Source organism: Theropithecus gelada, chromosome X (assembly GCF_003255815.1).
Source record: "Theropithecus gelada isolate Dixy chromosome X, Tgel_1.0, whole genome shotgun sequence".
NCBI classification, from domain to species: Eukaryota; Metazoa; Chordata; class Mammalia; order Primates; family Cercopithecidae; genus Theropithecus; species Theropithecus gelada.
The window spans coordinates 153,119,072-153,138,684 of NC_037689.1; the positions used below are offsets into that span (position 1 = coordinate 153,119,072).

General features: G+C 51.7%; 1 protein-coding gene across 1 annotated transcript; it reads left to right on the forward strand.

Moving 5' to 3' along the window:
- The first annotated feature begins 6,994 nt into the window (after positions 1–6,994).
- Positions 6,995–18,838, forward strand: IL9R (interleukin 9 receptor). Its single transcript, XM_025372967.1, has 9 exons — positions 6,995–7,201; positions 11,623–11,736; positions 12,166–12,277; positions 12,570–12,748; positions 13,084–13,229; positions 13,956–14,157; positions 14,490–14,595; positions 15,976–16,060; positions 17,859–18,838. The coding sequence occupies exons 1-9, from the start codon at positions 7,174–7,176 to the stop codon at positions 18,429–18,431; spliced, it is 1,545 nt and encodes a 514-aa protein (XP_025228752.1). The 5' UTR covers positions 6,995–7,173; the 3' UTR covers positions 18,432–18,838.
- The last annotated feature ends 775 nt before the right edge of the window (positions 18,839–19,613 follow it).

The window sequence follows — 19,613 nt, forward strand, 5'->3', positions numbered from 1 at the left end:
CTTTGTGCACTCCACTGGTTGCGGACACAATTTTGGATTCAACATCAGAAGCACCACATCCCAAGTTACAGGTGAATTCTCCTTCACATTAGGTTTGAGTTGACCACTCAAACGCGGGCATACCTGGCCTGGTCATCCAGGTAAGGGCAAGCCTTCTTTCCATGGTGGGACACCCCTGAATAGAGTGGGCCACAGGGAAAAGGGAGGTCCAAATCCCTCAGGGACACCTCAGGGATCTTGTAATCCCTTAACTAAACCCAACATGGGTCCAATTCATTCTTCAATTCATTCCTACTCGCCCTTGAGTTGCAGTCTTAAAAACTGACCCCGTTTTAATCCACAAACTCTCAAAAAGAATTGTATAATTTTTTTTTTTTTTTTTTGCATTCAGAGGTCCCATATGTTCAGGTCTTTTTGGCTTTATCCCCAAACCCCTAAATAAAAATTATCATGTATGCTTCCTGAAGGGGTGGCCTGCCCCTCTACACCTGTGGGTATATTTCATCAGGTGGGACGAGAGACTTAGAAAATAAATAAGACATAGAGACAACATATAGAGAAACAACAGTGGGCCCAGGAGACCAGCAGTCAGCATACCAAGGACCTGCACAGGCACCAGTCTTTGAATTCTCTCAGTTTTTATTGATTATTATTTTCATTATCTCAGCAAGAGGAACGTGGTAGGAGAGCAGGGTGATAATAGGGAGAAGGTCAGCAAGAAAACATGTGAGCAAAGGAATCTGTGTCACAATTAAGTTCAAGGGGAGGTGCTATGCCTGGATGTGCATGTAGGCCAGATTTATGTTTCTCTCCGCCCAAACATCTCAGTGGAGTAAAAAATAAAAAAGCAGCATTGCTGCCAACATGTCTCACCTCCTGCCGTAGGGTAGTTTTCTCCTGTCTCAGAATTGAACAAATGTACAATTGGGTTTTATACCAAGACATTCAGTTCCCAGGGGCAGGCAAGAGACAGTGGCCTTCCTCTATCTCAACTGCAAGAGGCTTTCCTCTTTTACTAATCCACCTCAGCACAGACCCTTTACGGGTGTTGGGCTGGGGGATGGTCAGGTCTTTCTCATCCCACGAGGCCATATTTCTTTTTTTTTTTTTTTTTTTTTTTTTTTGAGACGGAGTCTCGCGTTGTGTCACCCAGGCTGGAGTGCAGTGGCGCGATCTCGGCTCACTGCAAGCTCCGCCTCCCGGGTTCCCGCCATTCTCCTGCCTCAGCCTCCGAGTAGCTGGGACTACAGGCGCTGCCACCACGCCCGGCTAATTTTTTGTATTTTTAGTAGAGACGGGATTTCACCATGTTAGCCAGGATGGTCTCGATCTCCTGACCTCGTGATCCACCCGCCTCGGCCTCCCAAAGTGCTGGGATTACAGGCTTGAGCCACCGCGCCCGGCCTATATTTTCAGGTTTGCTGAATTCATCTTACTTAATCATAAAGCCCTTGGAGAGTTTACCCTGTGTTAGAGACAAAGAATATAATGCTAGGTGAGGCCGTGATCCAAGTCCATGACCGAAGAGCACAGAGTGATTACAGGAGTAGCTCGGATCTGAACTAAGATACTGTTGAGTTCCCATCGCATTTATAGAACACGATTAGGTCCTCTTGATTTCAAGTTTCAAGGTGGGGCTGGCATTTCAGTTGACATTTATATATATTCCCATGTAAATATATGTGTGAGCATTTTTAGCACATAAATTTAATTTGCTAAGGGTTTCAGCTAGTCACTTATTCCTGACTAACTCCACCTGAGGTGTGGCCAGCTTGACACTACTGCTGAGGAGCAGGTTTCCTTGGATGAAAAAAGGAAATAACTGCCAAAAAAATGAATTCTGATACGAGGGCTTTCTTGCTGGGCTAGAGTTTCAAATGAAGTTGACAGTTTGTCCCTCAGACTCCATGGGTTAAGAATTTGCCATCCAGCAGGAGGCGACAGAAAGAGCCATTGGGTTCATGGGTACATGAATACGCACTTGCTCATTGCTTTTCAATACTTAAATATTAATAATTCATCTGCTTAAATGTCTAAGCTTACTTTACTAATATGTCCATTGTATAGACAAAGATATTTGCAAATATTTCTGTAGGTTGTCAAGATATACACTAGGACTTTTGTCAGTTAACGGTACCTATTGATTACATAAACATAAGTGTTTAAACCTGAAATCCCTTGCAACTGCTAGCATGGGGCTAGAGAATACAGCAAGGTAATAGTCTGTCCAGTAAATTCTTATAAAATTGCAATAATCAATTGTTCCATTTGCCTTTCCTTCAGCGCTGAAGTTTTATTTTTCTTTATTAATTATCCCAAACATGAACTTGGAGTACGACACAATTACAGCTTACTGTAACGTTGAACTCATGAGCTCAAGAGATCCTCCCACCTCAGCCTCTTTACTAACTAGGACTATAGGCATGTACCACCACTCCTGACTGTTTTTTAATTTTTAACTTTGTAAGAGATGGGATCTTGCTGTGTTGACCAGGCTGGCCTTGAACTTCTCACCTCAAGTAATCCTCCTGCCTTGGCCTCCCAAAGTGTTGGGATTACAGGTGTGAGCCTCCCTGCCCAGCCATAAATGTAATTTATTGCACATTTCAAAATTGCCAAGAGTAAATGTTCTCACAATAAAGAATAAGTATATGAGGTGATGGATATGTTAACTACTTTGATTTAATCATCTCACCTTATATTCCTAAATTCTAATATAACTTTGTACTCCATAAACATATACAATTATAATTTGTCAATGTACCACTTAAAGAATGATCCAAACCTGGGCAATGTGGCAAAACCCTGTCTCTACAAAAAATACAAAAAGAAGAAAATAGCCAGGCATGATGGTGCCTATCTGTGGTCCCAGCTACTTAGAAGGCTGAGGTGGGAGGATCACTTGAGCCCAGGATGTCAGTGAGCTGTGATTGCACCACTGCATTCCAGCCTGGGCAACAGAGCAAGAATTGTCTCAAAAAATAAAGACATAAATAACATATTTAAATCATCCAAGTATACACTGTCTACAAGAGACTCACTTTAGATCTAAAGACACAAATAGGATGAAGGTGAAAGGATAGGGAAAGACATGTCATACAGATAGTAACCAGAAGAGAGCAGAGGTGGCTATATATAAATAATCCAATCACAGACAGATTAATACTTTATAGGCCGAGTGCGGTGGCTCACACCTTGAATACCAGCACTTTGGGGGACTGAGGCGGGCAGATCTCTTGAGGCCAGGAGTTCAAGACCAGCCTGGCCAACATGATGAAACCCTGTTTCTACTAAAAACACAAAAATTAGCCGGGTGTGGTGGTGAATGCCTGTAATCCCAGCTACTCGGGAGGCTGAGGCACAAGAATCACCTGGACCTGGGAGGTGGAGCTTGCAGTGAGCCGTGATCGTGCCACTGCACTCCAGCCTGGACGACAGAGAGAGACTTTGTCTCAAAAAACAAAAAAAAACACACACACAAAAAAAAACACTTTGGAAAAAAAAAGATTAATACTGTATAAGTCCACTTACATGAGGTACCTAGCATAGTCAAATTCATAGAGACAGAAAGCAGAAAGGTGATTGACAGGTGGTTGTCAAGTTGAGGGGAGGAGGGAATGTAGAGTTGTTGGTTAAGGGTACAAAGTTTCAGTTTTGCAAGATGAAAAGGATTGTGGAGATGGGTGGTGGTGATGGTTGCACAACAATATAATAGTGCTTAATATGTTAATATCACTGAACTGTACACTTAAAAATGGTTAAGATGGCCAAATGTGGTGACTCATGCCTGTAATTCCAGCACTTTGGGAGACCATGGCAGGGGGATCACTTGAGGCTAGGAGTTCAAGACCAGCCTGGGCAACACAGTGAGACCCATTCTGTAAAATAAAAGCAAAAAATTAGCCAGGTGTGGTGGTGCACACTTGTAGTCCTAGCTATTCAGGAGGCTGAGGCAGGAGGATCGCTTGAGCTCAGGTGTTTGAGGCTGCAGTGAGCTTTGATTGCATCACTGCACTCCAGCCTGTCTCAAAAAAAAAAAGAGTATAAACCATTGGAAGCATGCTGGGTCCATACAAATGTATAAACCATTCTTAGCTCACAAGTTTTAAAAACTAGGCTGGATTTGGCCCGTGTAGTTTGCTGACCTCTGTTCTACCTCATAGGGCTGTGACAATTTATGTAGTTTAACATATAACAAGTCCTCTCTGTATCCATCTTACAGATAAGGAAACTGAGGCTCAGAGAGGTTAATGTTTCTTCTTGTATGCATTGTTATAATTTATTCCATTTATTTATTTATTTGAGACAGGGTCTCACTCTGTTGCTCAAGTTGGAGTGCAGTAGCCTGATCATGGCTTACTGCAGCCTCAACCTCCCCAGGCTCAGGTGATCCTCCTACCTCAGCCTCCTACTGGGACTACAGGTGCACACCACAATGCCCAGCTAATTTTTGTATTTTTTTTTTTTTTTTTGTAGAAATGGAGTTTCACCATGATTCCCAGGGTGGTCTTGAACTCCTAGGCTCAAACAATCCACCCACCTCAGCCTCCCAAAGTGCTGGTATTACAGGCATGAGCTATCATGCCTGGCCTATTCCTTTTATTTAAGATATATTTTTACTTAAGAGGTATTTTTTTCTTATATATTTTCTTTTCTTTTCTTTCTTTTTTTCTTTTTTTTTGACAGAGTCTTTCTGCGTCAGCCAGGTCGTCGTAGTGCAGTGGCATGATCTTGGCTCACTGCAACCTCTGCCTCCTGGGTTCAAGCAATTCTCCTGCCTCAGTCTCCCAGGTAGCTGGGATTACAAATGTGCACCACCATGCCCAGCTAATCTGTGTATTTTTAGTGGAGATAGGGTTTCACCATGTTGGCTGGGCTGGTCTCGAACTCCTGACCTCAAGGGATCCATCGGCCTCAGCCTTGATTCTTTTGTATAGAACCGCACCTGGCATTGTTTCTTTTGCATAGTTTCTATTTCTCCTCTGAGATTTCCTATCTATTCATTGGGAGCATATTTTCCTTTATATATCTGAGCATAGAGTATCTGCTTTAAAACCTTTGCTATTCCAACAACTTATTCCTGGAAGTCAATCTTCATTGATTATCTTTTCTCTTAAGTATGGGTTAAGAAAATAGTTCTGTTTCTTCATGTGTCTGATAATTTTGTTTTTATCTTAGAAATTGTGAATGATATACATTGTTGAGACTGTGTGTTCTGTTATATTTCTCTGGAGGGTGTTTAAATTTTTTTTTAATTTTGTTTTTGTTTGTTTGTTATTTTAGCAGGCAGAAAACTCTGTGTCCTGAGGTGAACGGCTGAAACTTCTGTTCAGGTTGTTTAACCTTAGCTGGGCTCCTTGGAGTTAGCCTGCAGATGTATAGTTCAAGGGTCATCCAGAGATTTGGGTAGAATTTAGATGCAGAATTTTGGGCTTTCTTCTCTGGTTTTTCTTTTGAGAATTTCCTTTCTCCCTATCCAGCCCTTGTGGTCTCTGCTTCTGAGGTTATGATATGGGTAGTGTGGTCTGCTGGTCTTGAGTTGGTAAATTCTGGCTTCAGCAAGATGGAAGGCACCCTGACAGGAAGAAGCTCTCTTGGTAAGGACACCAGTGCAGGGATGGCTCCAGTGAGTAGAACAGTATATGCTTGTAGCAGATAAGTCAAGCTGATTAAAATTCAACCTCAAAGAACACACAAGTAATAAATACATGAAAAGATGCTTATCTTGACTAATACTCAAGGAAGTACAAATTAGAACCACATTGAAATATCTTAGCCTATCAGATTGGCAAAGATGAAAAAGACTGATAACGTTTACTGTTGGTGAGGGTTACAGGCATTCTTTCATTGTTGGTGAGAGTAAAAGTGGCAGCACAGCAGGAGTCTTTAAGAAATAAGCATTTGTTTCAGCTTAAGAAGTGTCTGGCTGGGCGTGGTGGCTCACACCTGTAATCCCAGCACCTAGGGAGGCTGAGGTGGGTGGATCACTTGAGGTTAGGAGTTCGAGACCAGCCTAGTCAACATGGTGAAACCCCATCTCTACTAAAAATACAAAAAAATTAGCTGGACTTGGTGTCAGGTGGCTGTAATCCCAGCTACTTGGGAGCTGAGGCAGGAGAATCATTTGAACCCGGGAGGCCAAGGTTGCAGTGAGCCGAGATCGCACCACTGCACTCCCACCTGGGCGACAGAGTGAGAGTTGGTCAAAAAAAAAAGACTGGGTGCAAGGTGGCTCATGCCTGTAATCCCAGCACTTTGGGAGGCCGAGGCAGGAGGATCACGAGGTCAGGAGATCAAGACCATCCTGGCCAACATGGTGAAACCCCATCTCTACTAAAATACAAAAAATTAGCTGGTTATGGTGGCGCATTCCTGTAGTCCAGCCACTCAGGAGGCTGAGGCAGGGGAATTGCTTGAACCCAGGAGGTGGAGGTTGCAGTGAGCCGAGATCGCGCCGCTGCACTCCAGCCTGGTGACAGAGCAAGACTTCATCTCAAAAAAGAAAAGAAAACGAATAAACAAAACCCCCAAGAAACAGAAGTGTCTGCATGGACTTGTGCCTAACTACTCACAGTGACTACTTCTGGGGGGAGGTGAAAGGGGACCCTGTTAAATAATTTTTCTTTTGTATTGCTTTTCTTCAACTGAGTCTGCATTACTTTTATGTTTAATACTCTCCCCACCCCTGATGCTCACAGGTTGCTTTAGCTGGTGGAAGGAGAACCTACACCTCTGGTTTTGGCAAAGTATAGAAGGGGACAAGAGCACTGCTCTGCACCTGCACAGGTCCTTGCCTCCTGGGGTCAGTTTAATGCATCTCAGTGGTGTTTCTTGGGAAGAACACAGTGGACACTCACTTGCCAGTCAGTAGACAAATCACTGAAGTCCATGTCTGGCAGTTCTCATTGTCATGGGGACTGTAAGGTTGTCATGTCTCACAGTTCCCTGACTTACAAGATTAGTGCTGACAGACATTCTCAGCTCTGTTCGGGAGAGCAGCTCTGTAATGCGTTTGTGGTTTCAGATGTGGGCGGCCTGTGTGAACCTGTCGTGCAAGGCTCACGTCACCAACTGCTGCAGTTATCTCCTGAATCAGGCTGAGGGTCTTTGCTGTGCACCCAGAGACAGTTGGGTGACAAATCACCTCCAGGTTGGGGATGCCTCAGACTTGTGATGGGACTGGGCAGATGCATCTGGAAAGGTGAGTCTGTGCTTTGGGCTTCCCGACCTCTCAAGTCAGCTTGAAATTCAGAAGGCAGAGAGGGACAAGTGGCCCTCCATCCCTGGGCCCAGGGAGCCACTGTGGAAGCGTGGTGTTTGAGAACACCACCCTAGCTTTACCTCCTCCAGTGTCCTGGCCTTGGGTATCTCTTAGAGATGGCAAAATTTGCAGTGCTGAACTCAAGGATTACAAACTAATTTCCAGTCCTGTAAGGGTCATGGGTTCTGCTGTGGCCAGTGTGGAAGGAACTCTGCTTCCTCAATGATTGAACTGACCTTTGTGGGGGTGCCTTTGTTGGGTGAAAATGGGCATACTTGGGCCTCAGTTGTGAGGGCCACGGGGTGGAACTGAGGTCTAGGCCCCCATTTTATCTTCCTTTGATTTATGCTGTTCTGGGCTCACCTTCTTTCTAGAGCTTAGCTAAACGAGGTAGATTAGTAGTGGGTATCCTCTCAGCGTGTCTTCAAGTAGCATCCCAGAGCCCCGCTCCTGGGTACCCACAACATGAATACCATCCAGAAGCAAGGGCAGCCTCTGTAGGGGGAGTGGAAAACATTTATCAAACAGTTGAGATGGGTGCAGGGGATGCAACATGATCAAACAGGGTCTTGCCTTAAGGAGCCTCATGTAGGGACACCGCACAGTGATGACCTTCAACTGCAGTGGGGCAGCAAGGCTGTGGGAGGGGCGTGTTGGGCAGAGCAGGCAACATGCTGGTACCTCTTCACCAAGACAGCAGGAAGAGCACGGACATCATTTTCCCATCTCGCCTCCAGACTCCCAGGGAATTGTATCAATATCCTTACTCCAGCCTTGGCCCATGGCCACTGCCCAACCCCTGGGCCCTGTCAGTTCAGGACTGTGCAGAACGAGAGTTGCTCAGGCTCAGGGATTCCATCCAGCTGGGGATGCCTACTAGGGGACTGGGGGAAGGCCTCATGAAAGACCATACCTGTGATGGGGAGGGAAGCTGGCAGAGGGTACAGTGGGAAGCAGAGCAGCAGGGGTCTCCTCCATGCCTCTCTGCTTCTCACACCCACCCTCGCCTGCTCCCCTCTGCCCTGGGTCTGTGCCCTTGTCCACCCAACAACACCTCTGCAGTGCCGAGTCCAGCCCTGACTTCTTTCTGAGCTGTGGCCCAGCGTTCCCACAGACATCTACCTCATGGATGCAGCACCGCCCCCCATCCTCTTTTCTGAAAGTGTGTGGAAAATGCCTCTTGGTGCCATCTCTCTCCCACCCTGCCTTCCCTGCACCTTCTGGATGAGGTGTCTGTTGTCTCTGTACTTGCCTCCAGCTGGCCTTTCTGACCCCATCCCTCCTGCCTCCTGCCCATCCCCATCCCCAACCCTGTCGGCACCTCCACACACTCTGTGCCCAACAGCACTGGGGATTCCCACTGTGCTGAAGGAAGTCCTCATGTGGTCCAGAGAGGAGCTGGCCCCTGCTCCCATTTCCAGACCCATTTTCTAGCAGAGCCTCCATGTCCCCAGGCTCCAGCTGCTTCTGGGATACCAAGGTCTGCATTTCTTCCTCTTCCCCCAGCAGACAGAAGACCTTGCTGGACAAGTGTCCACTTCAATAGTAACTTCCATCCTATCCACCTCTATGGCTGCCAGCCTCCTGAATGGTCCAGAAGAACCGGGATACCCTTTCCTGTCCCCATTAAAAAAGACAAAATATGACCAGACATGTTGGCTTATGCCTGTCATCCCAGCACTTTGGGAGGCCGAAGCGGGTGGGTCACTTGAGGCCAGGAGTACGAGACTAGCCTGACCAACATGGTGAAACCCTGCCTCTACTAAAAATACAAAAATTAGCCAGGCATGGTGACTCATGCTTGTAATCCCAGCTACTTGGGAGGCTGAAGCAGTAGGATCACTTGAACTCGGGAGGCAGAGGTTGCAGTGAGCTGAGATCACGCCACTGTGCTCCAGCCTGGGCAACAGAGTGAGATATATGCGTAATAGTCTCTGTGTAACAGTAAGTGCGCAGTAGCCGGTGTGAGGGCAACTTGAAGAGTGTGCTTCGAGGCACAGAGATGCTCAGGGCTGCCTGGACAGCCTCCATGATGGTGGCCTGCTGTGGGTTAAGATTCTTCCTGGTGTTAGGTGAGTGTTCAGGGCATGAGGGCCAGGAAAGGTGAAGGGCTGAGTCTGTCTAAAGACCTTCCTGTGGGTGTGGCAGACCCTGAGATCTGAGGCAGGGCTCCAGCTGCAGGACAGCCCACAGCTTCACAGTGGCCCACGGAAGCAGGGCAGCCAGGCTATAGGGCCCAGTAGGCATCTGGGCCAGACTTTGACACTGAGGCCATGGAACAGGTGGGGCTCTGAGAAGGGACCAAAGTGATCGTGGGCTGAAGGCTATGTCCACAGACTCAATGCGGGATAGGCTGTGCTGGGCATTGATGTCAGCCAGGCTCCGCAGCAGGAGTGGGGGTGTCAGAGGCAGCTCTGTCCCAGGTGGCACATTGGTTTCCCCTCCTGCTCTCACAATCTTCCTGTGACCTGGTGTTGTCTGAGCTGTGGTGAGACCTCCCTGGTGACATCCAGGAGCAGGGAGCATGCAAGTAGGGGTATGTGCACCTGCCCTGACTGCCTGGCCCTGTGGTCGAGGATGGGGGTTATAAAACATTGTGGTGCCTTCTGTTGGGGCATGTGCTGAGGGGCACCTCGCAGGCACTGCCCTCGGGAAGTTCACAGGCTTATGTGGAAGCCGGTGGGAATGGGCCAAGAACAGAGGTGTCAGGAGTCAGGTATTTGGCAGGTCCCAGGTCTCCGAGCCTCAGTTTTCTCATCTGTAGGAGGGTGGTGACCTTGCCCTGCTCAGCTTACCAGGTACAGCTGTGCATTTTCAGTGCAGAGGAAAAGCAGAGACCTTCCCCTCAGATGGCCATACTCCCTTGTCACTGTACCCAACTCTCCAGTCCTACTTTGAAGCTCTCAGGTGTCACATGTGGATCCTGCCCTACCATCCCCCTTCCCTGTCTAGAAACGAGGCCTGCTGAACTTGGAGCCACCCTACTCCCTGCTCTCAAGCCATCTGCTCCTGGGTTAGCTTGTGGCTGGCCTGGACTGGTTCTACACAGATGTGGGTGTTTCTCCACTGCTGGGGCAGCGGTCATCCATCCTGGGGCCTGGGTCAGCTCTCAGCTGTGGCTGTTGTGCCTGGGCTTCCCCAGGCCCTGGTGGTCACTCTAACCCTGCCTTCACATATCCCAAGAGCAGGCTGACTGTCCTCCCCATTCCCACCTTTCCAGTAACTGCTGCAAGAAGGGACAGACACTGCTGCAGAGAACTTGCCACGGTGTTTCATGCTGCGGCCGGTGGTGCCAGGCTGCACGCTCCATTCTAGGGAAGGGTGAGGCTTCCTGATCATCAGTCTCAACAGGGGACTGTCCTATGAGTACCTGTAGTGGGGCGGGGTGGGGTTAGAGTAGTGCCTGCTGCCCGTTGAGGTGTGCGGGTTCCTTAAGGGCATGCATGCTGTAGTCTGTGTGCATGTCTGGTTTTTTCCGCCTCCTTATCAGTAATCAGTCTTGTATAACCAGGCTGGCCCTGCTTCCTGCCTAGGGGCTATCTGTGTACCATCTGGAGCTGCAAATGGGGTGATAGGGCATCAGTGGCCTTCCCACACCCAAGCACTTCCTGACACCCAGCCCCTCATCTCTGGCCAACCTCTGGCTCCCCCAGGGATCCTGGGACTCAGGCCTCACACTCCAGCATTGGGGGACTTTGCCCTTCTGGTGGTGCTCTCCTTTGCAGGTACCTTGGAACAGGGGTGCGACAGAGTTCAGGAAGTTGCATGAATACTCTGCTGCCACCCTCGTCCACCTTTCTGGGGCAGAACACTTGGATGGGTCTTTAAGAAGACAAAAGGGAGAGAGAATGCAGAGGCCGGGTGTGATGGCTCATGCCTGTAATCACAACACTTTGGGAGGCCTAGGCAGGTGGATCCCTTGAAGTCAGGAGTTCAAGACTAGCCTGGCCAACATAGTGAAACCCCGTCTCTACTAAAAATACAAAAAAAAAAAAAAAAAAAATTAGCTGGACATGGCGGCAGATGGGGCCTGGGCCCAGGGATGGGGGATGGGCTGGCAAAGGATGCCCATCCCAGAGAGGAGTCTTCTTGGCAAATGTGGAGACCAAGCTGAGTCAGAGTCCAGGATCTAAGTTTGAGGGTGCTCCTTATACCCTGCAGCCATGAGTCTTTGGCTGGGTCAAATGTCCTTTCTGAGCTACAGTTCCTTATCAGTAAAGCCTGGGCAGTGGTGCCAGGACGCTGGACACAGTGTGAGTGCAGGTGGGGACCCACTGACCACTCTGCTGGGGAGCAATTCATGGGGAGCACCCCTCTAGGGAGGGATGATTTGCACAGGCCCTCAGCCCAGTCCCTTGCAGGCTGGACCTTGGAGAGTGAAGCCCTGAGGCGAGACATGGGCACCTGGCTCCTGGCCTGCACCTGCGTCTGCACCTGTGTCTGCTTGGGAGTCTGTGTCACAGAGGAAGGACGAGGTGAGGGCTGGGTACTAGTGTTTGTATGAGGTGGGGGGAGAACTGGGGCATGTTTGGGGGACTGGGTTGTCCAATGTCAAGTCCCTAGGGAAAGATTTGGCTCAAACTGTGCTGGGGCATGTCCTCTAGGGGTCAGCCTGGGCCTCAGTCTCTAGTCTCCCTACCTTTACCTCCCTACCTTCAGTCCCTGGACCGACCCTAGTCTCCCTTCCTTCACCTTCTTGATGCCTCTCCGGGTCTGACTTGCCCGTGTACCAGGAGTCAGCGCCCATCATTTCCCAGGCCTCCCAGTGCTTCCCTGGACAGATTCTGGGATCATTCACTGGTGACTGCCCTGCTAGGGTGTCAGCTGTCAGATCCCCCCCAGCCCCCTAGCTCAACTGTGCCCTGAAGCACTTACTGTGGGCTCCCAATGATCACTGTCTCCAGGGCCAAGGGCTGGAAACTTCACCTGCCTCACCAACAACATTCTCAGGATCGATTGCCGCTGGTCTGCCCCAGAGCTTGGCCAGGGCTCCAGCCCCTGGCTCCTCTTCACCAGGTGAGGGTGGAGGGCCATGCTGGGGGAGCAGTGAGGGGCCTGAAGGGACTTAGGGTCCCACGTTGAAGTTGGGCTGGCACATGGAGGAAAGACATGGCTTTCCACGGGAAAGGAGGGAGACTAGGCTTGCCAGAAAAGAGGCAGCTGCTCCCAGGATGAGTTCTAAACATGCTGCCTGAGCCCTTCCCTCCTCCCGTGCTCTGGACAGGGATGAGGGTGAGGTCCCCAGGATTGAAGCAACTACACCAGGACAGTGTAGCAGCCCCGTGGTGCTGACACATGCCCTTTCCAGCAACCAGGCTCCCGGCGGCACACATAAGTGCATCTTGCAGGGCAGTGAGTGCACCGTAGTGCTGCCACCCGAGGCAGTGCTCGTGCCATCCGACAATTTCACCATCACTTTCCACCACTGCGTGTCTGGCAGGGAGCAGGTCAGCCTGGTGGACCCGGAGTACCTGCCCCGGAGACATGGTGAGCAGCGGCTATAGGTCTGGGGCGGGGCCCCTTGGCAAGAACATCCTGGCTGCTTGGGCGTTGGCAGCAGGGCCCTGCAGCCTGTGACCCCTGTGGCCCAGTGAGTGGGCAAGATTTGGAAACCACCTAGTCTAGCTGCAGAGGCCAGAGGAAGTCATTGCTGTCCTGTCCCGCCTGGGGCTTTTCTTGACCAGTCTCCCAGTGAGGTGCCTGGTCTGAGAGGGCCTTGACCATGCCCCTTGGGAATCTTTCAGGCCCCCAGTCTTGTGTATTCCGACTGACACACCCAGATCCATGGGGCTTCGGCCTCACGTGGATTCACTCTGTTCCAGTTAAGCTGGACCCGCCCTCTGACTTGCAGAGCAACATCAGCTCTGGCCACTGCATCCTGACCTGGAGCATCAGTCCTGCCTTGGAGCCAATGACCACACTTCTCAGCTATGAATTGGCCTTCAAGAAGCAGGAAGAGGCCTGGGAGGTAACACTTTGGCTGGCTTTCCCTGGGGGCCTCTCTCCTGGGAACAGCAGTCCAAGGCAGACCCCCCACTCTACATAGGGAGATGTCAACTTATAGTGATGAGGAGGGGAGGAACTAGAGCGGTGTGTGTGTGCACACACACATGCTGGCATGCACATGTGCATGCTTTGTGTGTGTGTATGGGAGTAGGGTGAGTGTGCCTGTGTCTCTGTGAGTATGTGCACATAAGTGTGAGTGTGCATGAATGTGTTTATGTGTGCACACATGTAAGTGTGCACACTCACATGTTTGTGTGCCCTTGTTTATGTGTTTGTATGTAAGTGTACATATGAGTGTGCCTGTGCCTTGTGTTTGTATCTGTGAGTGTGCACATGGACATGCCTATGTGTATGAGTGTGTATGTGAGTGTGGTGAGTTGCTTCTGTGCACACGCTTGTGTATATGAGTGTGCATGCAAGTGTGAGGAGTGTGAAAGTGTGCCTGTAGACATGTTTGCCTGTGTGTGCATATGTGTATTGGTGGGCAAACGCAGCTGTATCTGTGTGTGAGTGTGTGCCTTCTCTGTGTGTGTGTGTGTGTGCACATGAATGTGGTGAGTGTGCCTGTGTGTTAACACAGGTGTGTTCGTGTGTGTGTTATATGAGCATATAATGCATGTGTGTATTCTCAAGGGCTGAGGCACCCAGCCCCACCTTCAGCACCTGCTAACTGCCCCCACCCCCACAGCGGGCCCAGCACAGGGATCACATTGTCGGGGTGACCTGGCTCGTACTTGAAGCCTTTGAGCTGGACCCTGGCTTTATCCTTGAGGCCAGGCTGCGTGTCCGGATGGCCACACTGGAGGATGACGTGGCAGAGGAGGAGCGTTACACAGGCCAGTGGAGTGAGTGGAGCCAGCCTGTGTGCTTCCAGACTCCCCAGAGACAAGGTGGGCGCTGCTGTGGCTGCTGCACTTCCAGAGTCTGGGCTGGGCGTCTTCTCCCCTGTTCACCTCACTCCCCGCACCCTTTCACACTCCTGGAAGCCCCTCCCTAAGGCAGTCATACCCCAGTTGATCCCCTTCTTCTGAAGGTCTGAGGTCTATACGGCGGAAACAAACACCTGCCAAGGTCCTTCAGCAGGTGACACAAACCTCCAAGGCCCATCACAAACCTTCCACTTTAGCCCAGGGCACTAAAGGGCGCACCCTTGCCATATAGGTTTGTGGGGAGCCTCCTGGCACTGAGGCTGCTCACAGCCCTGGGCCCTTCCTGCCCACAGGCCCTCTGATCCCACCCTGGGGGCAGCCAGACAACACCCTTGTCGCTGTGTCCGTCTTCCTCCTGCTGATTGGCCTAACTTACCTCCTGTTCAAGCTTTCACCCAGGTAGGTAGCTGATGTGTGTGTGTGTGTGTGTGTGTTTGTGTGTACATGTGTGAGTGGGTAATAGTGTACATGTGTTAGTGTGTGTGTGCAGATGTGTCACTGTGTGCATGTGTGAGTGTGTGGTTGGTGGGGAGTCAAGGGCCACCCTTGTCTGGTTCCTCCCCTCCCCTCTCCACTGTTTGGTCCTGGATGGGGTGGTCTTTTCAAGTCTCCACCCTGGGCCAGAAGAGGGTTCACAAGTTGCCAGGGGAGAGAAGGGAAGGGGGATCTGTGGCAGAGGCCGAAGACAAGGGCAGTGTGGTCCCGACCAGACCCAGAGTCACCGAGATCAAGAGCCCGGATCCTAGTCTTCTGCCTCTGGAGGAGCTTGGTTTGTTCATCTGTTCACATAGTCTACGAAAGGACAGTTGGGTCATCTGGTGTGCTCAGGACCCTGTTCTCACCCTGGCAGATGCCTTAGAGAACAAGATAGACAAGGACTCTCTTTAAATAAACCGTCATGCCTCATGCACCGCATGTCAGGTTACAAGAAGGGGTGCAGGGGCCATGTCAGGCAGCAGATGTGAGGAAGAGGGTGTGGGGAGTGGGTGTTGGGTGGGGCTAAGCGGGAGGGTGCTTGGCTTCTCCTTGGAGCAAAGGAAAGTGTGAAACTGTGTGATACGACCTAGTTTATGTTTTGAGGAATAGATTGCTGGGACAAGGGGACACAGGGGACCTGCTGGAGGCCAATGGGGGCCAGTGGGGTGCCCACAGGCAGATGATTCAGCATGAGCCAGTGAAAGAAGCGGAGACAGAGCAAATCTGAAGGAATTGCGGGGTTTTAGGAGGAGAAACAGAGGGGACATGTGGGTGGATGAGATACGAGTGGTGACCCCTGAGGTGGGAAAATGGGGGACACCCTTGCGGGGAGGTTGGGGAGGTCTATTTGCACCTGTTGGGTTGGAGCCCCAGGTGACATCCTTGTGGGAGGGTCAGTGGATCCTTGGCAGCAAGTCTGGTACTCAAGGAGACACTGGGTGGAGTGGGAGCCACAGACCTTCTGCTGATGGCAAAGACGGGGTTCCTGCAGGTGCTGGCTCCCTCTGTGGGCTGAGGACCCGGCTGGTAACTCCCCGTTCTGAACCCACCATAGCAGCTCACGCTGTAAAGGATGCCTGCCTCAGTATAAATCAGTTCTGTGAGGCCGTTAAGCAAGGAGGCCCAGTTGGGTCCTACCCTGAGAGTGGGTTGGAATGTGATGAGACGGGAGAGAGGCAGTGGCAGGGACAAGGTGGGTGGGCCTCCTGTTGATGGAAGGAAGCTCAGCCTGTGCAATGACCTCAGGCCACCTCAGGCCCCCTGGGTCGCCACAGGCCTCTGACTGGCCTCTCTTCGCCTCAGGGTGAAGAGAATCTTCTACCAGAACGTGCCCTCTCCAGCGGCGTTCTTCCGGCCCCTCTACAGTGTGCACAATGGGAACTTCCAGGTGTGTGCAGAGACCATGGCAGGGCGTGGGGGGCAGGGGTTGCCCAGAGCTCTGGCCTGCCCGGGATGTTGGCTTTCATGAGGGTTGGTGGCCAGTATGGGAGGCTTGTCAGTGCTTGGAGCCTTTTCTGTATATTCAGTGAATTTCAGTTTATATGCGTGTCTCAAATGGCGAAAAACTAGCTTTATTATACGCGTGTCTCAAATGGGGAAAAACTAGCTTTATTTTCCATTACTGATTTCTTTTTGTTCTCATATCTCCAGTTCCATTGTCGATGGAAAAAATGCAAATTTCTCATGACTTATCTCTGTCCCCTCTGGTTTGCAGCTGCCTCACCTCCTCCTTCTGCGAATGTGTCTGTCCTGTGGCCGTGGGGAAGGGTCTGTGGTGTGTGGGCTGCCCTTGGGGCTCTCACTGCCTCTGGGTTCCTGCTCTGCCTGGTCCCTTGGTCCCCCCGGATCGCATGCTGGCACCACAGCTGAGGAGTGGGCTCTGCACTTCCCCCTCTGTGGCCCTGTTGGGCTCCCACAGCCCACGGACCAGTGAGCAACTTGGGGGTTGCATCAGGCCCTCCCCTCCCTGCTGGGCTGGCGGTTCATGCCCCCTGGGTGGGAGGAGCGGGAGAGGGAGGAGGGGGGTGGGAGGAGGGGGGTGGGAGGAGCAGGAGAGGGAGGACTCCAGTGAGTGGTCTCTGGTTTTTCCCCTCAGACTCCTCACTTTGGGCAAAGGACAAGAGAGGCAGTGAGGGCCCCTCCCTGGGGTCTGGGCCAAGCTGACCTCTCTTCTCCAGGATCTTCCCTCCCTGTGCCCTAGGGCATCCCTGGGCCCTGTGCGGCAAGGATGTCCCCTCCACACCACGGCTCCAGCTTACTATGCAGAAAAATGCTTTTCTCTCTCAATGAAGAGCCTAGTTCTCAAGATTTTTGTCCAGATATTCAATTTGAACCATAAACCGGGCACCGGACTCTTGGCAGAGTCCCCTTCTTTCCACAGGGTGTAGGTGTGACTGTCAAGAGCCTGGGCAGCCGAGGACAAGACTGAGCAGGGCACAGATTGTGATTGTCCCGGGACTGTCATCCTGTTGCAGGCACCAGCCCTTCCCTAGAGAACAAGGGCACCTGCCAGGGGTTATTTAGACCCTCTGGTGGGGATCTGGTGCCGTAGGTTGGTCTTCAGGGAGCAGTGCAGTGATGGAGGGTGTGGTGTGTGTGGTGAATGGAATGGAGGCTCCTGGTCACACCAAGGGAATAGCTTCTTTTTGGAGGCGGGGGCCTCCTGTGGCCCCACAGAAGGATCCAGGTCTGCTGGCTGTAGCCTAGTGCTTTGAAAGTCACCGGTCTTGACAGCGACTTGTGTGTGTGTGTGTGTGTGTGTGTGTGCATGTCAGGTGGGAGTGCCCAGTCTCTGTAGCTGCTGAAAGGCCCTGAGGCACATGCTGTCAGGAGTTGGCTCTGTCCTGGGCAGATGTCACCATCTGTACCTTGTTTCAAGCTGCTGTGAACACCAGGCCCTGTGCTGGGGGAGCGATGAGGGGCCTGAAGGGACTCAGGGTCCCACGTTGAGGTTGGGCTGGCACATGGAGGAAAGACAGAATGTCCAAGACACAGGTGATGCTTGACCTCTGGGTGTACTTTGGGCTGCTATGGGGAATGGCACCTCTCAGCCCTCCCAGGGAAACCTCAGGAGGGCTTTCTGGAGGAGGAGGGAGACTAGGCTTGCCAGAAAGGAGGCAGCTGCTCCCCGGATGAGTTCTGAACATGCTGCCTGAGCCCTTCCCTCCTCCCTCACTCTGTTCCAGACTTGGATGGGGGCCCACAGGGCCGGTGTGCTGCTGAGCCAGGACTGTGCTGGCGCCCCACGAGGAGCCTCGGAGCCCTGCATCCAGGAGGCCATTGCACTGCTAACCTGTGGCCCAGTGCATCCTTGGAAATCTGTGGCCCTGGAGGAGGAAGAGGAGGGCACTGGGACCAGGCTTGCAGGGAACCTGAGCTCAGAGAATGTGCTGCCAGCAGGGTGTACGGAGTGGAGGGCACAGACGCTTGCCTATCTGCCACAGGAGGACTGGGCCCCCACGTCCCCCACCGGGTCAGCTCCCCCAGACTCAGAGGGCAGCAGCAGCAGCAGCAGTGACTACTGTACTTTGGGCTGCTATGGGGGATGGCACCTCTCAGCCCTCCCAGGGAACACACAGAGCCCTGGGCCCATCCCAGCCCTGGCTTGTGGTCTTTCCTGTGACCATCAGGGCCTTGAGACCCAGCAAGGAGTTGCCTGGGTGCTGGCTGGCCACTGCCAGAGGCCTGGGCTGCATGAGGACCTCCAGGGCATGGTTTTCCCTTCTGTCCTCAGCAAGGCTCGGTCCTGGACATTCTAGGTCCCTGACTTGCCAGATGCATCATGTCCATTTTGGGAAAATGGACTGAGGTCTCTGGAGCCCTTGTCTGGGACTGAACCTCCTGAGAAGGGGCCCCTAGCAGTGGTCAGAGGTCCTGTCTGGATGGAGGCTGTAGGCTCCCCTTCAACCCCTCTGCTCAGTGCCTGTGGGGAGGAGCCTCTATCCTCAGCATCCTGGCCACAGGTTCCTCCTTCCACTGTCCCTTTTCTTTATCCCTGGCCTCTCTGAGAAGAGGGGTGTGGTCTCTCAGGTGTTCTGCCTTCATCCCCTTAAAGGGCCAGCCTGGGCCCAGTGGACACAGGTAAGGCACCATGACCACCTGGTGTGACCTCTCTGTGTCTTCCTGAGGCACCTTTCTAGAGATTAAAATGAGCTTGATGGCTATTCCAAAGTGTTGATGGCTGGGAGGAGGGGCCAGAGGAGAGGTGAGGGGTGGGGTTTGTCCAGCCCTGGGCTTTCTGGGCTCTAGAGATGCACAGTGGAGGCTCAATGACAGTTCTGGGGACAGCAGGGCGGAGGTTCAGGGGCAGCTCCAGGGACAGCAGGGTGGAGGCTCAGGGACAGTTCCTGGGAGGCCAGCACCCTCGTTCCTCCTTGTCCTCATCCTCCCATCCGCTCCAGGAAACTGAGAACTGAGGCTGGAGCTCCCAGACAGTCAGTGCTGGAAGTGACCATCCAGCAGTGATGGTGGCCTGTGAAGGGTCCTGCTTCTGTCCTCAGCCTCTCAGGGGGTGGCTTTGGTGAGGAGCTGTGGTCTGGAGAGAGTGGCAGTTGCAGCAGAACATGCCTGCATTTGTTTCCTAGGGCTGCCGTAACAAAGTGCCACAAAATGGGTAGCTTAGAACCACAGAGATTTGTTATCTCATAGTTCCAAAGTCCAGAAGTTGGAAACAAAGATGTTGGCAGTGTTCCCGACCACATGTTCTTAGGCTCCCATGAAACAGAAGTTGATACGAGGCCAAGCAAGTTTCCCAGACAAGGCTTCATTGAGTCTTATGGCCCAAAAGGTTGGGGCAGAAGAGAGACAGTGCAGGAGGAAGGGTTCTTAAGGAGGGTGACATGCATAATTTATAAGCTAAGTGAGTGTCATTACATGTATGGGGTGGAGTGAAGGGTGCTCAGATGCATGCTAACACATACGTTGCATGATCAGAAAATGGC